Here is a 23,367-nt window from a genome sequence, read left to right as displayed (position 1 = left end):
CACCATGCCTTCGGTGGAGCATGGTGGTGGCAGCATCATGCTGTGGAGATGTTTTTCTGCGGCAGGGACTGGGAGACTAGTCAAATCAAATCAAAGTTTATTTGTCACGTGCGCCGAATACAACAGTGAAATGCTTACTTACAGGCTCTAACCAATAGTGCGAAGAAGAAAAGAAAAAAAAGGTGTGTGTGTGTGTGTGTGTGTGTGTGTAGGTAAGTAAAGAAATAAAACAACAGTAAAAAGACATTTGAAAATAAGAGTAGCAAGGCTATATACAGACACCGGATAGTCAGGCTTATTGAGGTAGTATGTACATGTGGGTATGGTTAAAGTGACTATGCATATATGATGAACAGAGTAGCAGTAGCGTAAAAAGAGGGGTTGGTGGGTGGCGGGACACAATGCAGATAGCCCGGTTAGTCAATGTGCGGGAGCACTGGTTGGTCGGGCCAATTGAGGTAGTATGTACATGAATGTATAGTTAAAGTGACTATGCATATAAGATAAACAGAGAGTAGCAGCAGCGTAAAAGAGGGGTTGGGGGGGAACACAATGCAAATAGTCCGGGTAACCATTTGGTTACCTGTTCAGGAGTCTTATGGCTTGGGGGTAAAAACTGTTGAGAAGCCTTTTTGTCCTAGACTTGGCTTACCATGCGGTAGTAGAGAGAACAGCCTATGACTGGGGTGGCTGGGGTCTTTGACAATTTCCAGGGCCTTCCTCTGACACCGCCTGATGTAGAGGTCCTGGATGGCAGGCAGCTTTGCCCCAGTGACATACTGGGCCGTACGCACTACCCTCTGAAGTGCCTTGCGGTCGGAGGCCGAGCAATTGCCGTACCAGGCAGTGATGCAACCGGTCAGGATGCTCTCGATGTTGCAGCTGTAGAACCTTTTTAGGATCTCAGGACCCATGCCAAATCCTTTTAGTTTCCTGAGGGGGAATAGGCTTTGTCTTGCCCTCTTCACGACTTTCTTGGTGTGTTTGGACCATTGTAAGTTGTTGTTGATGTGGACACCAAGGAATTTGAAGCTCTCAACCTGCTCCACTACAGCCCTGTCGATGAGAATGGGGACGTGCTCGGTGCTCCTTTTCCTGTAGTCCACAATCATCTCCTTAGTCTTGGTTACGTTGAGGGATAGGTTGTTATTCTGGCACCACAAGGCCAGGTCTCTGACCTCCTCCCTATAGGCTGTCTCGCCGTTGTCGGTGATCAGGCCTACCACTGTTGTGTCATCAGAAAACTTAATGATGGTGTTGGAGTCGTGCCTGGCCATGCAGTCGTGGGTGAACAGGGAGTACAGGAGTGTTGCCTGTAATCCATGGCTTCTGGTTGGGGTATGTACGTACAGTCACTGTGGGGACGACGTCCTCAATGCACTTACTGATAAAGCCAGTGACTGATGTGGTGTATTCCTCAATGTCATCGGAAGAATCCCGGAACATGTTCCAGTCTGTGACATTAAAACAGTACTGTAGTTTAGCATCTGCTTCATCTGACCATTTTTTTATAGACCGAGTCACTGGTGCTTCCTGCTTTAATTTTTGCAGGATCGAGGCAAAGATGTACAGAGCAAACTACAGAGAGATCATTGGTGAAAACCTGCTCCAGAGTGCTCAGGACCTCAGACTGGGGCGAAGGTTCACCTTCCAACAGGATAGCGACCCTAAGCACACAGCCAAGACAACGCAGGAGTGGCTTCGGGACAAGTCTCTGAATCTCCTTGAGTGGTCCAACCAGAGCCCGGACTTGAACCCGATTGAACATCTCTGAAGATGCAGCAACGCTCCCCATCCAACCTGACAGAGCTTGAGAGGATCTGCAGAGAAGAATGGGAGAAACTCCCCAAATACAAGTGTGCCAAGCTTGTAGCGTCATACCCAAGAAGACTCGAGGTTGTAATCGCTTCCAAAGGTGCTTCAACAAAGTACTGAATACATATGTAAATGTGATATTTCATTTTTTTTAAATAATAAATTAGCAACAAAAAATCTGTTTTTGTTTCATAATTATATGGTATTGTGTGTGGATGGATGAGGGGAAAAAACTATTTAATCAATTTTAGAATTGAAGGCTGTAACCTAACAAAATGTGGAAAAAGTCAAGGGGTCTGAATACACACACACACACACACACACACACACACACACACACACACACACACACACACACACACACACACACACACACACACACACACACACACACACACACACACACGCACACACACGCACACACGTACAGTTTGCCCAATTCTCCTAGTCTGTCTGGACTATCGGTTCCCTGACGTTGTCCTTTTGTCTGTAAACCTATCCCTGTGTGAGAGCTCTGCTGTCCGGTCTGTGAGACACAGATCTAGTGATCCATCCTTTATGATCAGGCCTGTTCTGTTCTGTTCCATAGCGTTTGGCTTTATAGAAGAACAAACACTGACACTGAGTTACGGTCAATAACACTCTGCTGTCTTCTCATGAGACACTGATATACAGTTTAATATGAAGGAGGAGAGAACAGAAGAACAGAAGACAAGAACACAATCCGGATGACAGAAGAGTAGAGGACATGACTTCACTTTGAAGCAAAAAGAGTTGTCGATGTCAGTGCAAAGCCTGATGCTGTTTTGAAACCTCCCAGTGCAAACAGGCAAATAAAACAAAGCAACAAACAATCTCATTGATCAATTGATGAATTAGATGAGAGCGCTTATCTCAGTGTAATTTCATCATTCATGGAGAGAGCAGAGAGCTACTGTCACGTAGGTTTTCCCTTTGAGGTTGAAGTGTTAAGAAAATCTTCTCTTCCTAGTTAGAAATCGTTTCCAGGTTATGTAAGAGTGCAAAAGGAAGACTGGCGAGAGTTAGATCACATTTCACACAGCCAGCCAGGAGACAGGAGGGAGGCATTTTTAAAACTCTCTAGCTCAGATTTAGTACTTGTATTATTTAACAGTTAACCAAGCTTTTCAGTGTACGTTTACTGCATTTCATAGCTTAAGATTACATTCTGTATTCCCATCTCCCTTCATTCATGATCATTCATTCACTGAAATGATAACATTTTCCTCTAGCCCACCTGTGGACCGTTATGATTGCATTGATATTGAGCATTCATATTGAGCATATAGCAGTGGGAGGGCAGGCTGCATATAGCATTACTGAATGTGTGCGCATAGATGACGCTTAGTCCAGCTCAGTTAGGCTTCCTCTATAAGATGAGAGTAAACTGACACATTAAGGGACAGGCAATGGCATTTATATAACACAGATGAGCAGAGATACAGAGAGGGGGATAAGGAGGCAGTGAACAGAAGCATATTGTCCAACATCGGAGCCTTCGGGGAACAGGCTGATAATGGAAGAGAGGAGAGAGAAGAGGAAGATAGGACACATGCTCACATATGCACATTAACACACATGCTCACACAAACACACACACACACACACACAGAGAAAATGATTGATATGGGGAGAGATACACAAACCTAAACAGGAAGTACAATGCAAAGGCTCACCATACTAAACATCTAAGCGGAGTTCTACAACGTGTATTTGAAGACAGCTCGAACAATCTGACACAATAGAAATATGTAAAGGCAGTGTCTTCGTCTGTGTATACAGTTTTGCACCTACAGTATAGCAAATAACGATCACATATTTACACATTCAAATTACAGAGCCCCAAAATACTCTCTGAGTTTAGCAGACTGTCTTCTCTCTTCTCCATGTGCATAGATCACATCTAAGCCTTTGCACTAGCAGCCTTATTCAAAATTAATAAGCAGCTAAAACCTGCAGGCGACTGGAAGTGTTGAAGGTTTTGATCTCCTTTGCTCTCTCTCTACCTCTCTTTCTCTCGCTCTCTTTCTCTCTCCTTCTCTCTCGCTCTCTCTCTATGCTTGCCGTCCCTCCTCTCCATTTCTCTCTTCTGCTCTCTCACTCTCTCCTATCGGTCTCTCTCTCTTTATTTCGTTATCTTTCTCTCTCACAATATGTTTCTCTCTCTCTCTCTAGCTCCCTCTCGCTCTTTCTCTTACTCTCTCTATCCTTCTCTCTTTAGCTCTCCTATCGCTCTCTCTCTTTTTCTCTCTCTCTTTCTCTTGTTTTCTTTTGCTTTTGTTCTCTATCTCTCTCTCGCTCGCTTATCTGTCTCTTTCTCTCTATGTCCTCTCTCACTCCTCTCTCACTTTATCATCCAGAGCGATCATTAGTTTAAAGTAAAGCAGGAATCTTTGGCAATGGATGAATCTAATGGTGAGTAGTTATGTAGCTAAACAACAAAAGACTAACAGGTAATACTACAGACTAAGATAAGTGCCAACTGACTCTGCTGCACACACTCATGCACACACACACACACACACACACACACACACACACACACACACACACACACACACACACACACATACTCTCTCTCTCAGTTTCTGTGTCAAAAAAGAGCTTCACAACCCCCCAACCTTCTACAGTATGTCTTCCTCACATTATAAAAAATCCATTCTCTCGCTCTCTCCTCTCTCACCACCCCAACCACCTCCAGAGAATCAGGCTGACCAGAGCTCAGTGTGTGTTTGATAACATTAGAGTTGAAAGCATCAATGTAGGGAAGTATAGCAGAAACAACGGCGGCACCTGGTACTATCACACTGTTTATGGGAAATAATGCAAGCACTTTACTGCAAGCACTTCAATTCTAATTTCTCTGAACAGAGGAAAATAACCATCACCAGATTAATAGGGAATGCATATGAAGAAACAATACTCCAAGCCACAGCTTCATACTACCTCTCAGACATAGAGAACTGATATTGTATACTGTCCATTTGGGTGGGATTGGTGTGGGGACTGGTGGGTCCATGGGAGACTTTTTCAATGTTTTGGGGATTGCTTATGTCTTAATTATTATTAGAAAGGACTATGGTCCAAATCAGATGTTGGGTAATATATTTATAAAATATTATATGAATCCAAAAAATTCTAATGGCCAATTTGGGTACAATCAAGCAGCTTCATTTCTCAGAGATTAAATTATATTTCAAGAAAATAATGTTGCAGGAATACTAATCCTACCTGTTTCTAACTACTGCCTCCATCTCTCTTTTAAATGTGATGCCCCTGTCCTTGCTGGTGAACACAAAAACATTGCCTTTCCATCAGAGCTTTTTTTCCTCATGATTGAGTCCCATTATTCATTAAGAAGAATCTTGAAACCTGACAAAAAGGCTTGTATACCACCACAACAATAGAATCTCTTTGGATAGGATTCTGAAACCTTGCTAAAAGATGTCTGCTACAAAATCACCTGGGACCCTTTAAAAGAAGGGATTCGATGGTGCTTTCAGAAGACAAAAAACAAAGCATTTTCTCCACAAAAACAGGACAAAAATCAATAATCAAATTGATACACTCAATCAAAGCAGACATGGGGCTATGTCTGGGTACATGTTTAATAACTTATGTTAGGCTGAGCCATTTAGAATAGGAACGTTACTTCTGAGAGGAGATAAGAAAGAGAAAGAAAGAGAGAGAGAGAGAGAGAGAGAGAGAGAGAGAGCGAGAGAGAGAGACAGCTAGACAGAGAGAAGTGAGCAGGGAAAATTGTAGCGTCAGTAAAATTTCAGTCCCTTTCATGTCTCATAGATGGAAGACCATAGAGTTGGCTACATTTGGCTGAAAGCTGTTCTTTTTTGGTCCAGCTCCTGTGCCACATTTACAGTCAATGAGTGTAAATACTTTATCACTGTGAACTACAGTGTGTTGAGCTCCCAGTGGGAAGAATGTACCGTGTGTGTGTGTGTGTGTGTGTGTGTGTGTGTGTGTGTACCGTAGGATGAGGATTGGGTGCAGAAGCACTCTTGAAAGCTCTCACAGCTGTTCTCAGACACCTGGGATATCACAGAGGGCTATAGCTCATCTGTGGTTTACCTTCAATATGACAGGAGGAAATGACTAACATACTGTACAGTACATACGTCACTCACCACCCTCACTCACATGCATGTACACATACACGTGACAAACACTAACTATAGAACGTCATAGAGTTCCGTCCCGATATGAACCCTTACGGAAAAACTACATGATCACGTGATCACATGTCAACTGTTCCAAAAACACATGAGCAGCTCACACACACACACACACACACACACACACACACACACACACACACACACACACACACACACACACACACACACACACACACACACACACACACACACACACACACACACACACACACAGTTTCAACCAATCATCTCAGCCCCCTAAGTTGTTGCTCTGGCTAGGAGCTGGGAGTCTAGAGGTAGAGGGTAATATCTGGGCCCATTATGTGGTTCGTCTGGAAAAAAATGTAATCACTCATTGAGATTCATGGTTCCCAGACTAACACATGCCCCAATGCAAATGGTAGAGAGAGAGCTCTGCCAGGGTGGGGAATACAGCCCCTAACAACTAACTCCTGAATTTCTAAAAATGGCTCTGTAAATGTGATCCAAATGGCATGGGATTGAGAGAGAGAGAGAGAGAGAGAGAGAGAGAGAGAGAGAGAAGAACATTGTTGCTTTTTTCAATATCATTTACAACTCTGATGGATATTGCTTCTCACACAATGTTCTCTTGTGACTTAGCAATAATGAACATTGTGATGTAAGTGTGCTGAGATCATTAAAGAGCTAATAACCTGTGTCTATTAGGAGCCATTTGAATACCGAGAGGTTTGTGCGTAGGTTGTTCTTGGTTGGCTATTATTATGGTTCATTGGGTTCTTTGTACTGTTAAGGACGTAATATTTGTTAAGTACTTTAATTGGAAAAGTGGATATGGGTGAATCAATGCAAAAATATTTTCCAATCCACCTGCGAACCTGAGCTATGGGATATGACTAATACAAATGTACAGGGTTGTGTTCCTGTGCTTCAGAGACCTCAGACTTCACAGACCTCAAATAACAGAGGGGAAGAGAGCTTATAAGAGGGCCAGTATCAGACTGGTGGTGAGTGAGACTATAGCTCTGTCTTCACTCATTATGCTTTTTTTTAAATAATGTTTTTATTTCACCTGTATTCAACCAGGTAGGCCAGTTGAGAACAAGTTCTCATTTACAATTGCGACCTGGCCAAGATAAAGCAAAACAGTGCAACACAAACAACACAGAGTTACACATGGGATAAACAAACGTACAGTCAATAACACAATAGAAAAATCTATATACAGTGTGTGCAAATGTAGTAAGATTAGGGAGGTAAGACAATAAATGGGCCATAGTGGCAAAATAATTACAATTTAGCATTAACACTGGGGTGATAGACGTGCAGAAGATGAATGTGCAAATAGAGATACTGTGCAAAGGAGCAAAAAAAATAATAACAGTCATTGGCAGCAGAAAACTGGAAGGAAAGGCGGCCAAAGGAGAGGTTGGCTTTGGGGATGACCAGTGAAATATGCCTGCTGAGGCGTGCTACGGGTGGGTGCTGCTATGGTGACCAGTGAGCTGAGATAAGGCGGGGCTTTACCTAGCATGCTTTCATCTGCTTTGACAGAAATCATCTGTAATAGCAGTCCTCTAGCCTTTCATAGCCTTCCATTCTCCTCTAATGCTTCCTTTACATCATTACATGACTTCATTGGGATCTTTGTTGAATTTAATGGCCCTCTCTGTAGAATACCAGCTCATCTAATATTATAAAGTAGGTAATAGTGGATGTCTGTGAAAATGTTGTACCCACGGGTCAAATATATTTACGGGTAAAATCATTGAAAACATATTCAGCAAGATAAACTAATTCAGTTTGTTTCTAAATTGTTTCCCTTGGGCTTGAAAATAAAACGGAATAAATGAGAGTGGAAGAAAAGGAATATTAATTCAAAACTCGATTAGCTGAACTGAATTAGAAGATAACGCCGCTAGCATGTTAATATTAAATTATCCCTTACTTCAAATAACAATGCAAATCTCCTCGTGTCTACAGAAAACAAAGCTAGGAAATTAACATGGGTGTCATTTGACTGTTTACACACCACGACACGTCTCATACTAAATCCAAATGACAGAATAATAAGACTATACAACGGGTGAATGAGTAAACGTCTGTGTACCAAATGGCACTCTATTCACAACACCAGAGTCCTATTAGGCTATATAGGGTACCATTTTAGATGTATCCCATCTTCAGGCACTAATAACTGAAGGAATCTATTTGAACGTCTACATTTCATAAAAGTCCAAATTATCGTAGGTGCTTCTTTGTATTCCCTCATTATGCAAATCTAAATATAATGTATATTCCCATCATTTCCCCATAAACGAAGTTCCAACAGATACATGATTTAATCAGATCTAAGGCACCAACCAACAGATTCCATAAAATGTTAAAATGGTAAATGATGAATTAATCAGAAGAGGAGCAGGAGAAGAGGCATGACTTGTGCTACACTCTCTATCTCCTGGATTAATGTCTATCTGTGTAATATCTCCTCTAACTTCTCATCTGCTTCTTCTGCCCACATATCAGTGAGCGAGAAAAAGAGAAAGAGAAAGAGAGAAAGAAAGAGAGAGAGAGAGAGAGGGAGGAATATTGCATAAAACATTGTAAATTTGCACAGCGAGCAGATAACAAATATAGTAGCATACCTTGTACTCATTATGAATGACATACTGCATCATTCAATTACCTGAAAGCACAGCAGCCATTGAGATCAAAATGGGGAGTGGGGAGAATAAAATGGGGAGAATAAAATGGGGAGATTGTGCGGTGGGGAAATTGCCGTGGATGGTAAGCACAGGATAAATAATTTACTTCATGGCTGAAAAATCAGGTTTAAATTGTACTGGCAAAAAAATGGTCTGTGCAAATAATTTCTGAGGCAGTAAGCTATCTCAGAGCCTGTCAAGAAACCTGTTGAAGATGAGTTAATTATATAGTTTAAAGACAAAGCCTTTGACAGCTGTAACATCTATACAGTATCGCAGGACAGAACATCACTCTCTCCCACTCGGTTTCCAATCTGGGTGGTGAAACTTGATTCCCCTCTTACCTTTGACAGCTACATCAAACAACTGTGTAAAGCGTCATTCTATCACCTCAAGAACATTGCCAAACTCCATCCTACCCTGAGTCAGTCTGATGCAGAGAATCTCATCCATGCCTTATGTCCTCAATGCTGTCCTACTGCAACGCACTCTTCATCGGCATCCCTGGCAGGAGTCTCCAGAAGCTCCAATACATCCAGAACAGGGCTGCCAGGATCCTGATGAGAGTGCAGAAACACCATCACATTGGGCTCCCGAGTGGCGCAGTGGTCTAAGGCACTGGACCTCAGTGCAAGAGGCCTCACTACAGTCCCTAGCTCAAATCCAGGCTGTATCACATCGGGCCGTGATTGGGAGTCCCATAGGGCGGTGCACAATTGGCCCAGCGTCGTCCGGGTTTGGCCAGGGTAGGCCGACATTGTAAATAAGAATTTGTTCTTAACTGACTTGGCTAGTTAAATAAAGGTTACATTTAAAATAATCACATCACCCCCATCCTGGCATCTCTGCACTGACTTCCCGTCTCATTCCAGATCGAATTGAAAACCCTCCTGCTGACTTTCCAGTGTATGGAAAGTCATGGAAATGCCACTTCTTATCTCAAAGAACTGCTCTCCCTCCGTAACCCCACTCAGGTCAAGCGATATAGCCTGCTCCTCCACGCCCCCAGGACCAAGCACCGCTCCTTGGGGAATTGGGCTTTCAGCTCGACCGCCCCCAGCCTCTGGAATGCCCTCCCGGACCACCTGAAGGCACCATAGACTCAAGGCTCCTTTAAAATGGGCCTAAAGACATTTCACTTTAGGAAGGCTTCCTGTTGATAGCTGTGCTCCTTGGTGTCCTTGTCCCTTGTAGTGTCAGCTGTGTTCTTTGTGTCAGTTGTATTAAAAAAAAATAAGTGGGGGGTTATTTTATGCACTTTGAGATAATTCTGTATAATGAAAAGCACTTTCCAAATGTAATAAATGATTAGTGCTATATGCAGTACATACACTCTTAGAAGAAAAAGGTGATATCTAGAACCTAATATGTTTATTTGGCTGTCCCCATAGGAGAACCCTTTGAAAAACCCTTTTTGGTTCCATGTGTCACGTCCTGATCTTTTTCACCTGTTGCTGTGATTGTCTCCACCCCCTCCAGGTGTCGCTTATTTTCCCCAGTGTATTTATCCCTGTGTTTCCTGTCTCTCTGTGACAGTTTGTCTTGTATGTTTAGTCAAGTCAACCAGTGTGTTTTTCCCCATACTCCTTTTGCTATTCTGTTTTTGATAGTCTTCCCGGTTTTGACCCCTGCCTGACTCTGGACTACTTTCCCGCCTGCCTGATCATCCTGCCTGCTCTGACCTTGAATCTGCCTGCCCTTCGGTACCTTTTGGACTCTGAACTGGTTTTGACCCTTTTGCCTGTACACCACCATTCTATTGCCTTACCCTATTGGATTAATAAATATTATAAGACTCCAACCATCTGGCTCCTGTGTCTGCATCTGGGTCTTGTCTTGTGTCATGATAGTACGAACGGGCCATGACAGACCCAGCAGACTCGGACCAGCTCTGCCACGCAGCCTCCCTGCAGGGAGCCACCATTGGGAGACATCAGAAGTTGTTACAGGGCCTTTTGGAAGGGCTCAGTTCCTTGACGGAACGCCACGACCATGGGTTAAAGGCTTTATGGAGCAAATCAGGGAGCTAGCTCAGACTATGCCACCTCTGAAAATCCCCAATCACCCAGTAATTTTCCCCTATCAGTGGTGTGTTTGTACAGCCTATCCCGACTCCCCGTGAACCCCGCTTACCTCCTCCAGAGCGATATTCGGGGAATCCTGGTACCTTCCAGTGTTTTCTTTCTCAGTGCTCGCTTATTTTTGAGCTACAGCCATCTTCGTTTTCTTCAGACCAATCGAAGATAGCGTATATAATTACAGTAATGTCGGGGAGGGTGCTCTCCTGGGCTACGGCAGTTTGTGGCCAACAATCTGTCATTTGGAGGAATTCATGGCAGAGGTGAGAAGTTTTTGATTCTCCGGTATCCGGGAGAAAGGCGGCCAGCAAACTGTTTGACTTACGTCAAAACTCCCGTAGTGTGGCAGACTACGTGGTGGACTTTCGCACGTTGGCCGCCGAGAGTGTCTGGAATCCGGAGTCTCTTTTCGATACTTTTCTGCATGGATTATCTGAGGAGGTAAGGATGAGCTAGCTGCTCGGGAACTGCCGGTGGACCTCGACTCCCTTATCGTCTTAACCATTAAAATTGATGGACGCCTAAGGAAAAGCAAGAGTGAGAGGCGGTCTGGTCTTGGACACACTCGTGCACCTGATATGATGCATTCACCTCCTATGGAATCCGGAAGTTTCCAAAGGCAGCTCTTCCGAGAGGAGTCAAAGCCACCCGAGCTCTCTCGTGAATCTATGACGGGTGAGTTGGATACTCCTGAGCCTATGCAGTTGAGAAGAACTAGGCTATCAGTTTGGGAGCGCTCAGGGAGAATGAATAATAACTGTTGTCTGTACTGTGAAAAGGCAGGACATTTTATAGCTACCTGCCCTATTAAGAAACCCTTGTCTCTAGTGGGTACCAGTACTATGGCGAGACAGACTGGGAGTTCCCTAATTCCCATTACCCACACACCCTTTTTGTGCTTGTGCTGTGGGGAGTCCAATCTAAGTCTCTCCGAGTGCTCATTGACTCTGGGGCTGATGAAAGTTTTATGGCTGCCACTATTACTTCGGAGCTTGGTATTCCCTCTCGGCTGCTCTATAGGGGAAGTCACTCATGGTACCGTGCCCGTTCAATTACGGGTTTCTGGTAACCACAGTGAGACCATACAGTTCCTCCTCATTGCATCTCCCCATGTTCCGGTTGTTTTGGGATTTTCCTGGCTCCAAAAGCACAATCATGTGATTGACTGGACCACAAGCTCCATCCTGGGTTGGAGCCCATTTTGCCATTCCCACTGCCTTCAAGCAGCACAGCCTTCCTCTAGGTGTCTTCCTCAGGAGGTTAGCAAGACTGTGGATGTCTCTGTTATCCCCACGGAATACCATGACCTCCTGGAAGTGTTTAGCAAGGCACGTGCTACTTCCCTTCCCCCGCACCGAAATAATTGATTGTGACATTGATCTTCTCCCAGGCACTACACCACCTCAGGGTCGGTTGTACTCTCTGTTCGGACCAGAGACCATTGCTATGTAGGAGTACATAGACAAGTCTCTGGCCACTGGGGCCATCTGTCTGTCTGCCTCCCCTGCAGGCGCAGGGTTTTTCTTTGTGGAGAAGGACAAGGCCCGTGCATTGACTACTGGGGACTTAACGATATCACTGTCACTAATCGTTACCCACATCCTCTCCTGGGCATTTGAACCTCTCCAGGGGCTACTATGTTTTCCAAGTTAGACCTTCAGAATGCCTACCACCTGGTTTGGATACGCGAGGGGGATGAGTGAAGACAGCCAGCCAGTGAACATTATGAGGAGCAGGTCATGCTATTTGGACTCACCAACGCCCCCGCTGTCTTCCAGGCTTTAGCCAATGATGTGCTTCGGGACATGCTAAAGTGGTTTGTGTTCGTCTACCTGGACGACTTCCTGTTTTTTTCCCGATCTGCCTAAGAACATTTACTCCATGTCAGACAGGTCCTTCAGTGCCTCCTGGAGAACCAATTGTTCATGAAAGCCGAGAAGTGAGTTCCATCGCTCTTCTATCACCTTTCTGGGATATGTCATTGCTGAGGGCAATGTTCAGATGGATCCTGGAAAGGTGAAAGCAGTGGTGGATTGGCCTCAACTAACGTCCAGGGTGCAGTTGCAACGGTTTCTTGGTTCTGCAAACTTCTACCGCATTTTCATTTGGGATTACAGCATCCTGGCGGCCCCCCCCCTTGGCATTCACATCCCCCAAGGTACCGTTCAAATGGCCTCCAACTGTCGACAAAGCCTTTGTGGACCTGAAGCATCAGTTCACAACAGCACCCATCCTCATCTACAGTCCAGGGTCTAAAAAATGTGAAGCCTGATGCTCTCTCCCGTCTATGCAGTTCCTCTGCCACACCCTTGACTTCCGAAACCATTCTCCCTACCTCATGCATTGCTACCACTGTGGATTGGGGTATTGAGAACCTGGTTTGAGGCACAATGCTCCCAGCCTGGACCTGAAGGGGGCCCGGCTAACTGGCTGTTTGTCCCTAACCCATTCCGATACCGGGTCCTGGAATGGGCTCATTCCTCCAGGCTGACCCTGACGTCTCTGCCTTCATCACTGCATGCGCTGTGTGCTCAAAACAAGACTCCACGGCAAGCTCCTTTCGGCCTCCTGCAGCCACTACCAGGTTCCTCATCGTCCCTGGTCTCATATCTCTGGACTTAGTCACTGGGCTCCCTCCGTCTGATGGCAACACTGTCATTTCATCCCTCTCCCCAAACTACCTTCTGCCAAGGAGACTGCCCAGCTTATGGTGCAGCATGTCTTCCGGATGCATGGACTCCTGGTAGACATGGTCTCCGATCTGGGTTCTCGTCTCAGTTCTGGAAGGCATTCTGCACCCTTATTGGGTCATCGGCCAGTCTGTCATCCGGATTCCATCCCCAAACTAACGGTCAGTCGGAGCGAGCCAACCAAGACCTGGAGACCACCTTAAGGTGCCTGGTCTCAACCAACCCCACTACTGGAGCCGTCAACTGGTCTGGGGGGAGTATGCCCGGAACACTCTTCCCAGTTCTGCCACGGGACTCTCCCCTTTCGAGTGCTCCATGGTGTATCAGCCTCTACTCTCTCCTGAACAAGAGCAGGAGGTCAGCGTACCCTCGGCCCAGATGTTTGTCCGCCGCTATCGATGTACCTGGAGAAGAGCCAGGGCGGCTTTTCTCAAGACCAACTCCAGGTATCGTTGACAAGTGTCTTTCGCCGGACTCCAGCTCCCCGCTACCGCATTGGGCAGAGGGTATGGCTTTCCACTCGGGATCTGCCCCTTTGGGTAGAGTCCCGCAAACTGTCCCCTCATTTCATTGGTCCCTTTCACTTCTCCGGGGTCCTGAGTTCCACTTCTGTCCGTCTTATTACCCCGTACCCTCTGTATTCACCCTACCTTCCATGTGTCTAGGATTAAGCCTGTATCTAACAGTCATTTGTCTTCTGTCTCCAGGCCCATCCCTCCCCCCGGGTTATTGGTGGCCAGCCAGCGTATACGGTGAGATGCCTCCTGAAGGTTCAATCACGGGGCAGGGGTTTCCAATACCTGGTTGACTGGGAGGGTTATGGCCCGGGGGGGGGGGTACTGTCACGCCCTGATCTGTTTCACCTGTCCCTGTGATTGTGTCCACCCCCTCCAGGTGTCGCTTATTTTCCCCAGTGTATTTATCCCTGTGTTTCCTGTCTTTCTGTGCCAGTTTGTCTTGTATACTAGTCAAGTCAACCAGCGTGTTTTTCCCGTTCTCTTTTTGATAGTCTTCCCGGTTCTGACCCCTGCCTGACTGGACCACTTTCCTGCCTGCTCTGACCTTGCTTCTACCTGCCCTTCGTTACCTTTTTTCGTCTCTGATCTGGTTTTGACCCTTTTGCCTGTCCACAGCCATTCTCTTGCCTTACCCTATTGGATTAATAAATATTATAAGACTCCAACCATCTGCCTCCTGTGTCTGCATCTGGGACTCACCTTGTGTAATGATACCATGTAGAACCATTTACATAGAGGGTTCTACATGGAACTTGCCTAGTTAAATAAAACATTAAATAAACCCAAAAAGGGTTATCCTATGGGGACAACCGAAGAACCCTTTTGGGACCCTTTTTTCTAACAGGCTGACTACACCGCTGGCAAAATAAATGTAGAAATCTTTATTATTCAATAATTGCACCCACACTGCTCGAGCACGCCAACGAGTGTCTGCGTTACCAAGGGCTAAAATAGAAGTCAGTTCTATTTGTGACACAGATCGCGCTGCAAGTCCTGCCTCTCCCATCTCCTCATTGGTTTATAGAAGCAGATACCCACGTGCCATCATCTCATTGGTTATACCCTCGTGGGTGACTGAAAGACGAACGAGGTCAGTGGCGGTAATGCACCTAATTTATGACAGTTGCCAATCGCAATATAAAGTCAAGAGATGAAGGAGGAGAGATGACTCAATGATTCGGTTGACCGTTTTGAGTGGATTAATTGGCGGAGTGGAGGACCTTGTGCATTTCAGGTAAAATAACAACTCAATGTTTATACCCCAGGACAAATTAGCCAGCAACAACAAGCTAGCTAAATAGGACAAATTAGCTAGCAAGTGCAAGCTAGCTAGCTAAATTGCAATAAATGTTTAATGCTTTTCGACCTGTCCCCAAATTAATAATTGGTTCAGAGTTTGTTTTGATATTTTAACCTGCGTGTCGTGATCACGGTTGGTGTGGGGGGACAAAATACATTTATGCACGATGACGCATGCGCACAGCTGGTTTGGGGTCCGTGTAAGAGTGCAGGCTACATTTAGGACATCCATCCACATGTCAATTACTCATGTTTCGCTGGTTGTCAAAACACATAAGCTCATTATTTCTTAAAAGATTCTCTTCCAGCTAGGGAGAGAAGTTCTCTCTCAGTTGTCTATCACTCTCTCTTTCTTCTCCCCCCCTTTTCTATTTCTCTGTCTTTCAACCCCACCCTCTTCCCTCTCTAAGAACACAGTAATCAGAGTCCATTGACTAGTGTGTTGTGTTGTTAGTATCAGTCCTGTGGTTGGTATCATCAGGAGCTCTAACAGCTCCTCTGCCTCTCTCTCAATCAACCTATAGCCTTGATCACACAGCCACTGCACATCAAAACAGCACACACAAATGTAGACACACAGAGACGTGGATACACACAGAGAGAGACACACGTGGATACACGCACGCTAACCACACTTTCACTCACTTCTCCCAGAATTAGCCCATAGACCCATCAATCTTTCAAAATATATTGAATCCTCTCCTGTCTGGAACTCAGTAATATAAAAGACCTACAATGCACGGTCAGTGAGTAGCTCAGAGGCTGTCGTTCTCAAATCAAATCCTATTTTATTGGTCACATACTCGTGTTTAGCAGATGTTATTGCGGGTGTAGTGAAATGCTTGTGTTTCTAGCTCCAACAGTGCAGTAATATATAACAATTTCACAAAACACGCACATCTAAAGTAAAGGAATGGAATTAAGAATATATAAATATTTGAATGAGCAATGTCAGAGCGGCATATACTAAGATACAGTAGAACATAGAATACAGTATATAGATATGAGGTGAGTAATGTATAGACTAAGATACAGTAGAACATAGAATACAGTATATACATATGAAATGAGTAATGCATAGACTAAGATACAGTAGAACAGAATACAGTATATAGATATGAGATGAGTAATGTATAGACTAAGATACAGTAGAACATAGAATACAGTACATACAAATGAGTTGAGTAATGCATAGACTAAGATACAGTAGAACATAGAATACAGTATATAGATATGAGATGAGTAATGCATAGACTAAGATACAGTAGAACATAGAATACAGTATATACATATGAAATGAGTAATGCATAGACTAAGATACAGTAGAACAGAATACAGTATATAGATATGAGATGAGTAATGCATAGACTAAGATACAGTAAAACATAGAATAGTGTATATAGATATGAGAGGAGTAATGCATATACTAAGATACAGTAGAACATAGAATACAGTATATAGATATGAGGTGAGTAATGTATAGATTAAGATACAGTAGAACATAGAATACAGTATATAGATATGAGTTGAGTAATGCATAGACTAAGATACAGTAGAACATAGAATACAGTATATAGATATGAGAGGAGTAATGCAAAAATATGTAAACATTGTTAAAGTGACTAGTGTTCCATTATTAAAGTGGCCAGTGGTTTCAAGTCTATGTATATAGGGCAGCAGCCTCTAATGTGCTAGTGATGGCTATTTAACAGTCTGATGGCTTTGAGATAGAAGCTGTTTTTCAGTCTCTCGGTCCCAGCTTTGATGCACCTGTACTGACCTCGGCTTTTGGATGATAGCGGGGTGAACAGGCAGTGGCTCAGGTGGTTGTTATCGTTGAGGATCTTTTTGGCCTTCCTGTGACATCGGGTGCTGTAGGTGTCCTGGAGGGCACGTAGTTTGCCCCCGGTGATGCGTTGGGCAGACCGCACCACCCTCTGGAGAACCCTGCAGTTGCGGGCGGTGCAGTTGCCATACCAGGCGATGATACAGCCCGACAGGATGCTCTCAATTGCGTATATGTAAAATTTTGTGATGGTTTTAGGTGCCAAACCAAAAATGTTCAGCCTCCTGAGTCAGACACACACTGTCTGTGTGGGTGGACCATTTCAGTTTGTCAGTGATGTGTATTCCGAGGAACTTGAAGCGTTCCACCTTCTCCACTGCGGTCCTGTCGATGTGGATGGGGTGGGGGGCCCCCTCTGCTGTTTCTTGAAGTCCACGATAAGCTCCTTTGTTTTGTTAACGTTGAGTGAGAGGTTATTTTCCTGGCACCACACTCCCAGGACCCTCACCTCTTCCCTGTAGGCTGTCTTGTCATTGTTGGTAATCAGGCCTACTACTGTTGTCTGCCAACTTGATGATTGAGTTGGAGGTGTGCGTGGCTATGCAGTCATGGGTGAACAGAGAGTACAGGAGAGGTCTGAGCACGCACCCTTGTGGGGCCCCAGTGTTGAGGATTAGCGAAGTGGAGGTGTTGTTTCCTATCTTCACCAACTGGGGGAGGCCCGTCAGGAAGTCCAGGACCCAATTGCACAGGGCGAGGTTCAGACCCAGGGCCTCAAGCTTAATGATGAGCTTGGAGGGTACTATGGTGTTGAATGCTGAGCTTTAGTCAATGAACAGCATTCTTACATAGGTATTCCTCTTGTACAGATGGGATAGGGCAGTGTGCAGTGCGATGGCAATTTCATTGTCTGTGGATCTATTGGGGTGGTAAGCATATTGAAGTGGGTCTAGGGTGTCAGGTAAGGTAGAGGTGATATGATCCTTGACTAGTCTCGCAAAGCACTTCATGATGACAGAAGTGAGTGCTACGGGGCGATAGTCATTTAGTTCAGTTACCTTTGGTTTCTTGGGTACAGGAACAATGGTGGACATCTTGTAGCATGTGAGGACAGCATACTGGGATAGGGAGAGATTTAATATGTCCATAAACACTTCAGCCAGCTGGTCTGCGCATGCTCTGAGGATGTGGCTAGGGATGCCGTCTGGGCCGGCAGCCTTGCAAGGGTTAACACGCTTAAATGTCTTACTCACGTCGGCCACGGAGAAGGAGAACCCACAGACCTTGGTAGCAGGCCGCGTCGGAGGCACTGTGTTATCCTCAAAGCGGGCGAATAAGGTGTTTAGCTTGTCCGGAAGCAAAACGTTGGTGTCCGCAACGTGGTTGGTTTTCTCTTTGTAGTCTATGATTGTCTGTAGACCCTGCCACATACATCTCGTGTCTGAGCCATTGAATGGGTCTCCACTTTGTCTCTATATTGATATTTTGTCTGTTTGATTGCCTTAACAAAGAATAACTGCACTGTTTGTATTGAGCCATATTCCCAGTCACCTTGCCATGGTTAAATGCGGTGGTTCGCGCTTTCAGTTTTGTGCGAATGCTGCCATCTATCCAGGGTTTCTGGATAGGGTAGGTTTAAATAGTCACAGTGGAAACAACATCTCCTATACACTTCCTGATAAACTCAGTCACTGTATCAGTGTATTCGTCAATGTTATACTCGGGGGCTACCCGGAACATATCCCAGTCCACGTGATCAAAACAATCTTGAAGTGTGGATTCCGATTGGTCAGACCAGCGTTGAATAGTCCTTAGCACAGTTACTTCCTGTCTGAGTTTCTGCCTACAGGAAGGGAGGAGCAAAGTGGAGTCATGATCAGATTTGACGAAGGGACGGGGAGGTCCTTGTAGGCATCCCGGAAGTTGGAGTAGCAGTAGCCGTCGTAGTATCGACTCGAGGGGGAATAAACACGGCTGTGACTATAACCAGAGAGAATTCTCTTTGGAGGTAAAATGGTCGGCATTTGATTGTGAGGTATTCTAGGTCAGGTGGACAAAAGGACATGAGTTCCTGTTTGCTATCACAATCACACCATGAGTAGTTTATCATGAAACATACACCCCCACCCTTCTTCTTCTCAGATAGATATTTATTCCTGTCTGTGCAATGATCTGAGAACCCAACTGGCTGTACAGACTCAGACTGTACATCCCGAGAGAGCCATGTTTCCGTGAAACAGACTATGTTACAATCCCTGATGTCTCTCTGGAAGGAAATCCTCGCCCTGAGCTCATCAACTTCATTATCCAGTGACTGAACATTAGCGAGTAATATACTCGGAAGCAGTGGGTGGTGTGCGCGCCTCCTGAGTCGGACTAGAAGTCCACTGAATACCTCTTCTCCGCCGGCGGTGATTTGGATCAGCCTCTGGAATCAGTTCAGTTGCCCTGGGGGGTACGAACAAAGGATCCGATTTGGGAAAGTCGTATTCCTGGTCGTAATGCTGGTAATGCTGGTGAGTTACCGCCGCTCTCATATCCAAAAGTTATTTCCAGATGTTTGTAATAACACCAAAACATTTCTGGGCTAATAACACAAAAACTAAAATACTGCAAAGTTGCCTATGAGCTAGAAGCACAGCTGCACTACAGTCACACGGAGCTCAATATCACAAAGGAAACAGCTTTGAGAAGCACAGTGCCTCTTCTGTTACTTTAATTACCTGTGTGTCTGACTTACTGTGTGTGAAGGTCCTTCACCCTATTAGGCTACCAAGGTGTCTAACTAACACTGAGATGAAACACTCTTTTAAAGAGGAAAACATTATCATGTTGACTGGCAATAGGCTTGCTCCCAGCCGTATACGCCAGGTAAAAGAGGTTAATCTATGTAGATATAATCAGTTCAGTAGGCCTGAATAAAAACATGGGGTGAGTTTTCTGGAAGCTTCGTATAGGATTAAGATAAAATCATTTTAGGAAAGATTATCTTGGATGAAAGATTATCTTAGTAGTAATAAGATCACAGGAAATTCATACATGACTGGCATTTCTATCATATTCTACACCAGAGATGATCGACTATAACAAAGTGAAACAGATCAGAGAGCAGTGACTGATACAGCTATTGTTGGTAGTTGTGTTGTTGGTGTTGTTGTTATTGATGTTGTGTTGCTCTGTCACCCTGTGTCTCTGTAATATATTGTCCTTTCATCCAGAGAGAATTGACTGCTACAGATATGATTATGTTGTGTTGTGTTGTTGTTGTTGTTGTTATTGATGTTGTGTTGCTCTGTCACCCTGTGTCTCTGTAAAATATTGTCCTTTCATCCAGAGAGAATTGACTGCTACAGATATGACTATGTTGTGATGTTGTTGTTATTGCCATTGTGTTGCCCTGCCACTTTGTATGTGTCATTGTGATTATTATTGCTCTTTAATCCTGGCTGTGTTTGGGTGGTTAGAGTGACACACACTATCATCACATCAGAGGTGATGGAGACCCGGAGCGAAAGAGGGAGAATGGGATGAGGTTACCATGGAAACAGAGATGTCAGGGAGCAAGGGGGCAAAGGAAGCCCTTGTTTTCCCAGGTGTGAGCCTATCTCCGCAACACCCAACAATGATCAGAGTTACAACTTATTGCCGGGGGGTACACTCTAGCACTCTGATTGGCTAAGGCTCCCCATTATGGACCAATCCCAGCGTGAGGTACTCAATTACAGGTTAGTGTTTTCTGCAGGACTGTCAGGAAGGGTTAATTACAGAACAAAGGAATGATGTCTGTTTACCTCTCCTCTCCTTTATTTTCCCTCTCTTTTCTTTTCAGGAGTTGGCTTGGTGTCATTGGACTAATAAGAGTTACTACATGTGCTGAAGGCTGGACTGACCTTACTGTATACAATGCCATTTACTTGATAATGCAGTACAAACTCTCATTCATCTAACCATTGGTTGTCCATGTAGGCTACTTTCAATATATGTGTACATCAGATATTCATGTCAAAAAGTGGATATATGCAGTTTATCATGTATGGTGGTTTCATTGAGTTTGAGTCGGTGCTTAGGTCTATGACCATGCCTTGACCCATATATTTCCATACACTCACACATATACATTCACTTTAGCACTGACCCTCAATGGAGACACAGTGACTACCATAAATAAGCTTCTTTCAGAAAATGTTCATAGAAAAACATAGAAAAAATGTCTTTAATGTCCTTGGTTTCGCCAGGCGACTTAGTCTATTCTGAGTGGCCTGGCTCTGACAGACTGACTTTTAGTGCTGTTTTGTGATTCTCAGAAGAGGTCAATGTTTTCAGAAGAGGCTAACTGTTTTGTCCAACATCATGGGAGTGTAACACCGAGATTATATAACAGCTGATAAAGCTTTCTCGACTGAGCGCAGAGAGCATAGAGAGAGAGAGAGAGAGAGAGACAGACAGTGGGCACATGGACCACTCCTCTCCCTGTGTGTGTGTATGCAAGTTTGTTTGTTTTTGCGTCTTCGTTGATGCATTCATTCATTTATGTGTGTCTTTCTCCTGAGCCTCTTGCTCCCCTCTCACCTCCTCCGCAGTCTTTCTCCTCCTCCTCGATGCTGTTCTTGATGCTGTCGTACTCCTCGTCAATGTTCTGATTGCCTCTAATCTGGCTGAGCACGCGCCGGGCCTTCTGGGTAAGGCCTTTCTGGATCAGCCAGCGGGGGCTCTCTGGCAGGAACAGAAACCCCACGAACTGGAGCACCGCAGGGACCACCGACAGACCCAACATATACCTGGAGAAGAGGGGAAGAGGGGGAGAGAGGGGGGCGGTGAGGGGGAGAGAGAGAGAGAGATGGAGAGAGCAATATATTAGTTGTTTCATCTGTGAGAGTGACTCTCTTGCAAAATGAGGAACCCCATAAACCTGAGTGCAGCAGGGACCACTGGCAGGAAGGGGGTAACGAGGGATAGAAAGAATTGAATATATTAGTTGTTTCATCTTTGAGAGGAGAAACTCCATGAACTGCAGCACAGCAGGAACCACCAATAGACCCAACATAAAGTATACCTGGAGAGGGGGAGAAGATAGGGAGAGGGGGGGGAGACGTGGTGGAGGTGAGGGATGGAAAAAGGGAGGAAGAGAGAGAGAGTGGAGAGACATAGAGATAAATTAGCTGTTCATCTGAGAGTGTGAGAGAGGAGAAACACCATGAGCTGGAGCATAGCAGGGACCACTGATGGGTTGCCTCCCACAATGTAGCAATGTTCCAGCATTCCCATCTGTGGTCTACTTAAGCCTCGTTCACATTACCCATAAACAATCCATTACGTTGCACCGGATGTCATGCACTTCAATGGGAAGGTCCACAACGGAGTGGAATGGCAATGCCCCCTTGCAGTTGAAGGCTCTGTTGCGAGACAGGCGCCGCATTCTTTAAAATGTTCCAAACGTTGTCAAAAAACAGGTAGTTACCAAACAACTGAAGATGAAAATATGTGTTTTCGGTGAGGGCTTTATGGGCTAGCTAGCAACTTTTAAACAATTACACATTCCTATAAGTGAGGACTATTTTAAAATGTTAAATAATACACATTGGCTCATAAGCCAATTATATACTGCTCAAAAAAATACTTAAACAACACAATGTAACTCCAAGTCAATCACACTTCTGTGAAATCAAACTGTCCACTTAGGAAGCAACACTGATTGACAATAAATTTCACATGCTGTTGTGCAAATGGAATAGACAACAGGTGGAAATTATAGGCAATAAGCAAGACACCCCCAATAAAGGAGTGGTTCAGCAGGTGGTGACCACAGACCACTTCTCAGTTCCTATGCTTCCTGGCTGATGTTTTGGTCACTTTTGAATGCTGGCGGTGCTTTCACTCTAGTGGTAGCATGAGACGGAGTCTACAACCCATACAAGAGGCTCAGGTAGTGCAGCTCATCCAGGATTGCACATCAATGCGAGCTGTGGCAAGAAGGTTTGCTGTGTCTGTCAGCGTAGTGTCCAGAGCATGGAGGCGCTACCAGGAGACAGGCCAGTACATCAGGAGACGTGGAGGAGGCCGTAGGAGGGCAACAACCCAGCAGCAGGACCGCTACCTCCGCCTTTGTGCAAGGAGGAGCAGGAGGAGTACTGCCAGAGCCCTGCAAAATGACCTCCAGCAGGCCACAAATGTGCATGTGTCTGCTCAAACGGTCAGAAACAGACTCCATGAGGGTGGTATGAGGGCCCGACGTCCACAGGTGGGGGTTGTGCTTACAGCCCAACACCGTGCAGGACGTTTGGCATTTGCCAGAGAACACCAAGAT

The 23,367-nt window shown here is 45.0% G+C and overlaps 1 protein-coding gene across 1 annotated transcript in view; it reads right to left on the bottom strand.

Annotated features, from left to right (window-relative positions):
- Positions 1–23,367, bottom strand: part of LOC115180327 (proton myo-inositol cotransporter) — a 76,906-nt gene that overhangs the window by 33,042 nt on the left and 20,497 nt on the right. The window contains exon 3 of the mRNA XM_029742337.1: positions 21,633–21,841. Within this exon, the coding sequence (XP_029598197.1) occupies positions 21,633–21,841 (209 nt within the window). The remainder of the gene's footprint in view (positions 1–21,632; positions 21,842–23,367) is intronic.

The sequence above is a fragment of the Salmo trutta genome, chromosome 40 (genome assembly GCF_901001165.1).
Source record: "Salmo trutta chromosome 40, fSalTru1.1, whole genome shotgun sequence".
Taxonomy (NCBI): Eukaryota; Metazoa; Chordata; class Actinopteri; order Salmoniformes; family Salmonidae; genus Salmo; species Salmo trutta.
Note: the sequence above shows the minus strand (reverse complement) of the source record. Positions and strands in the feature narration are given on the sequence as shown.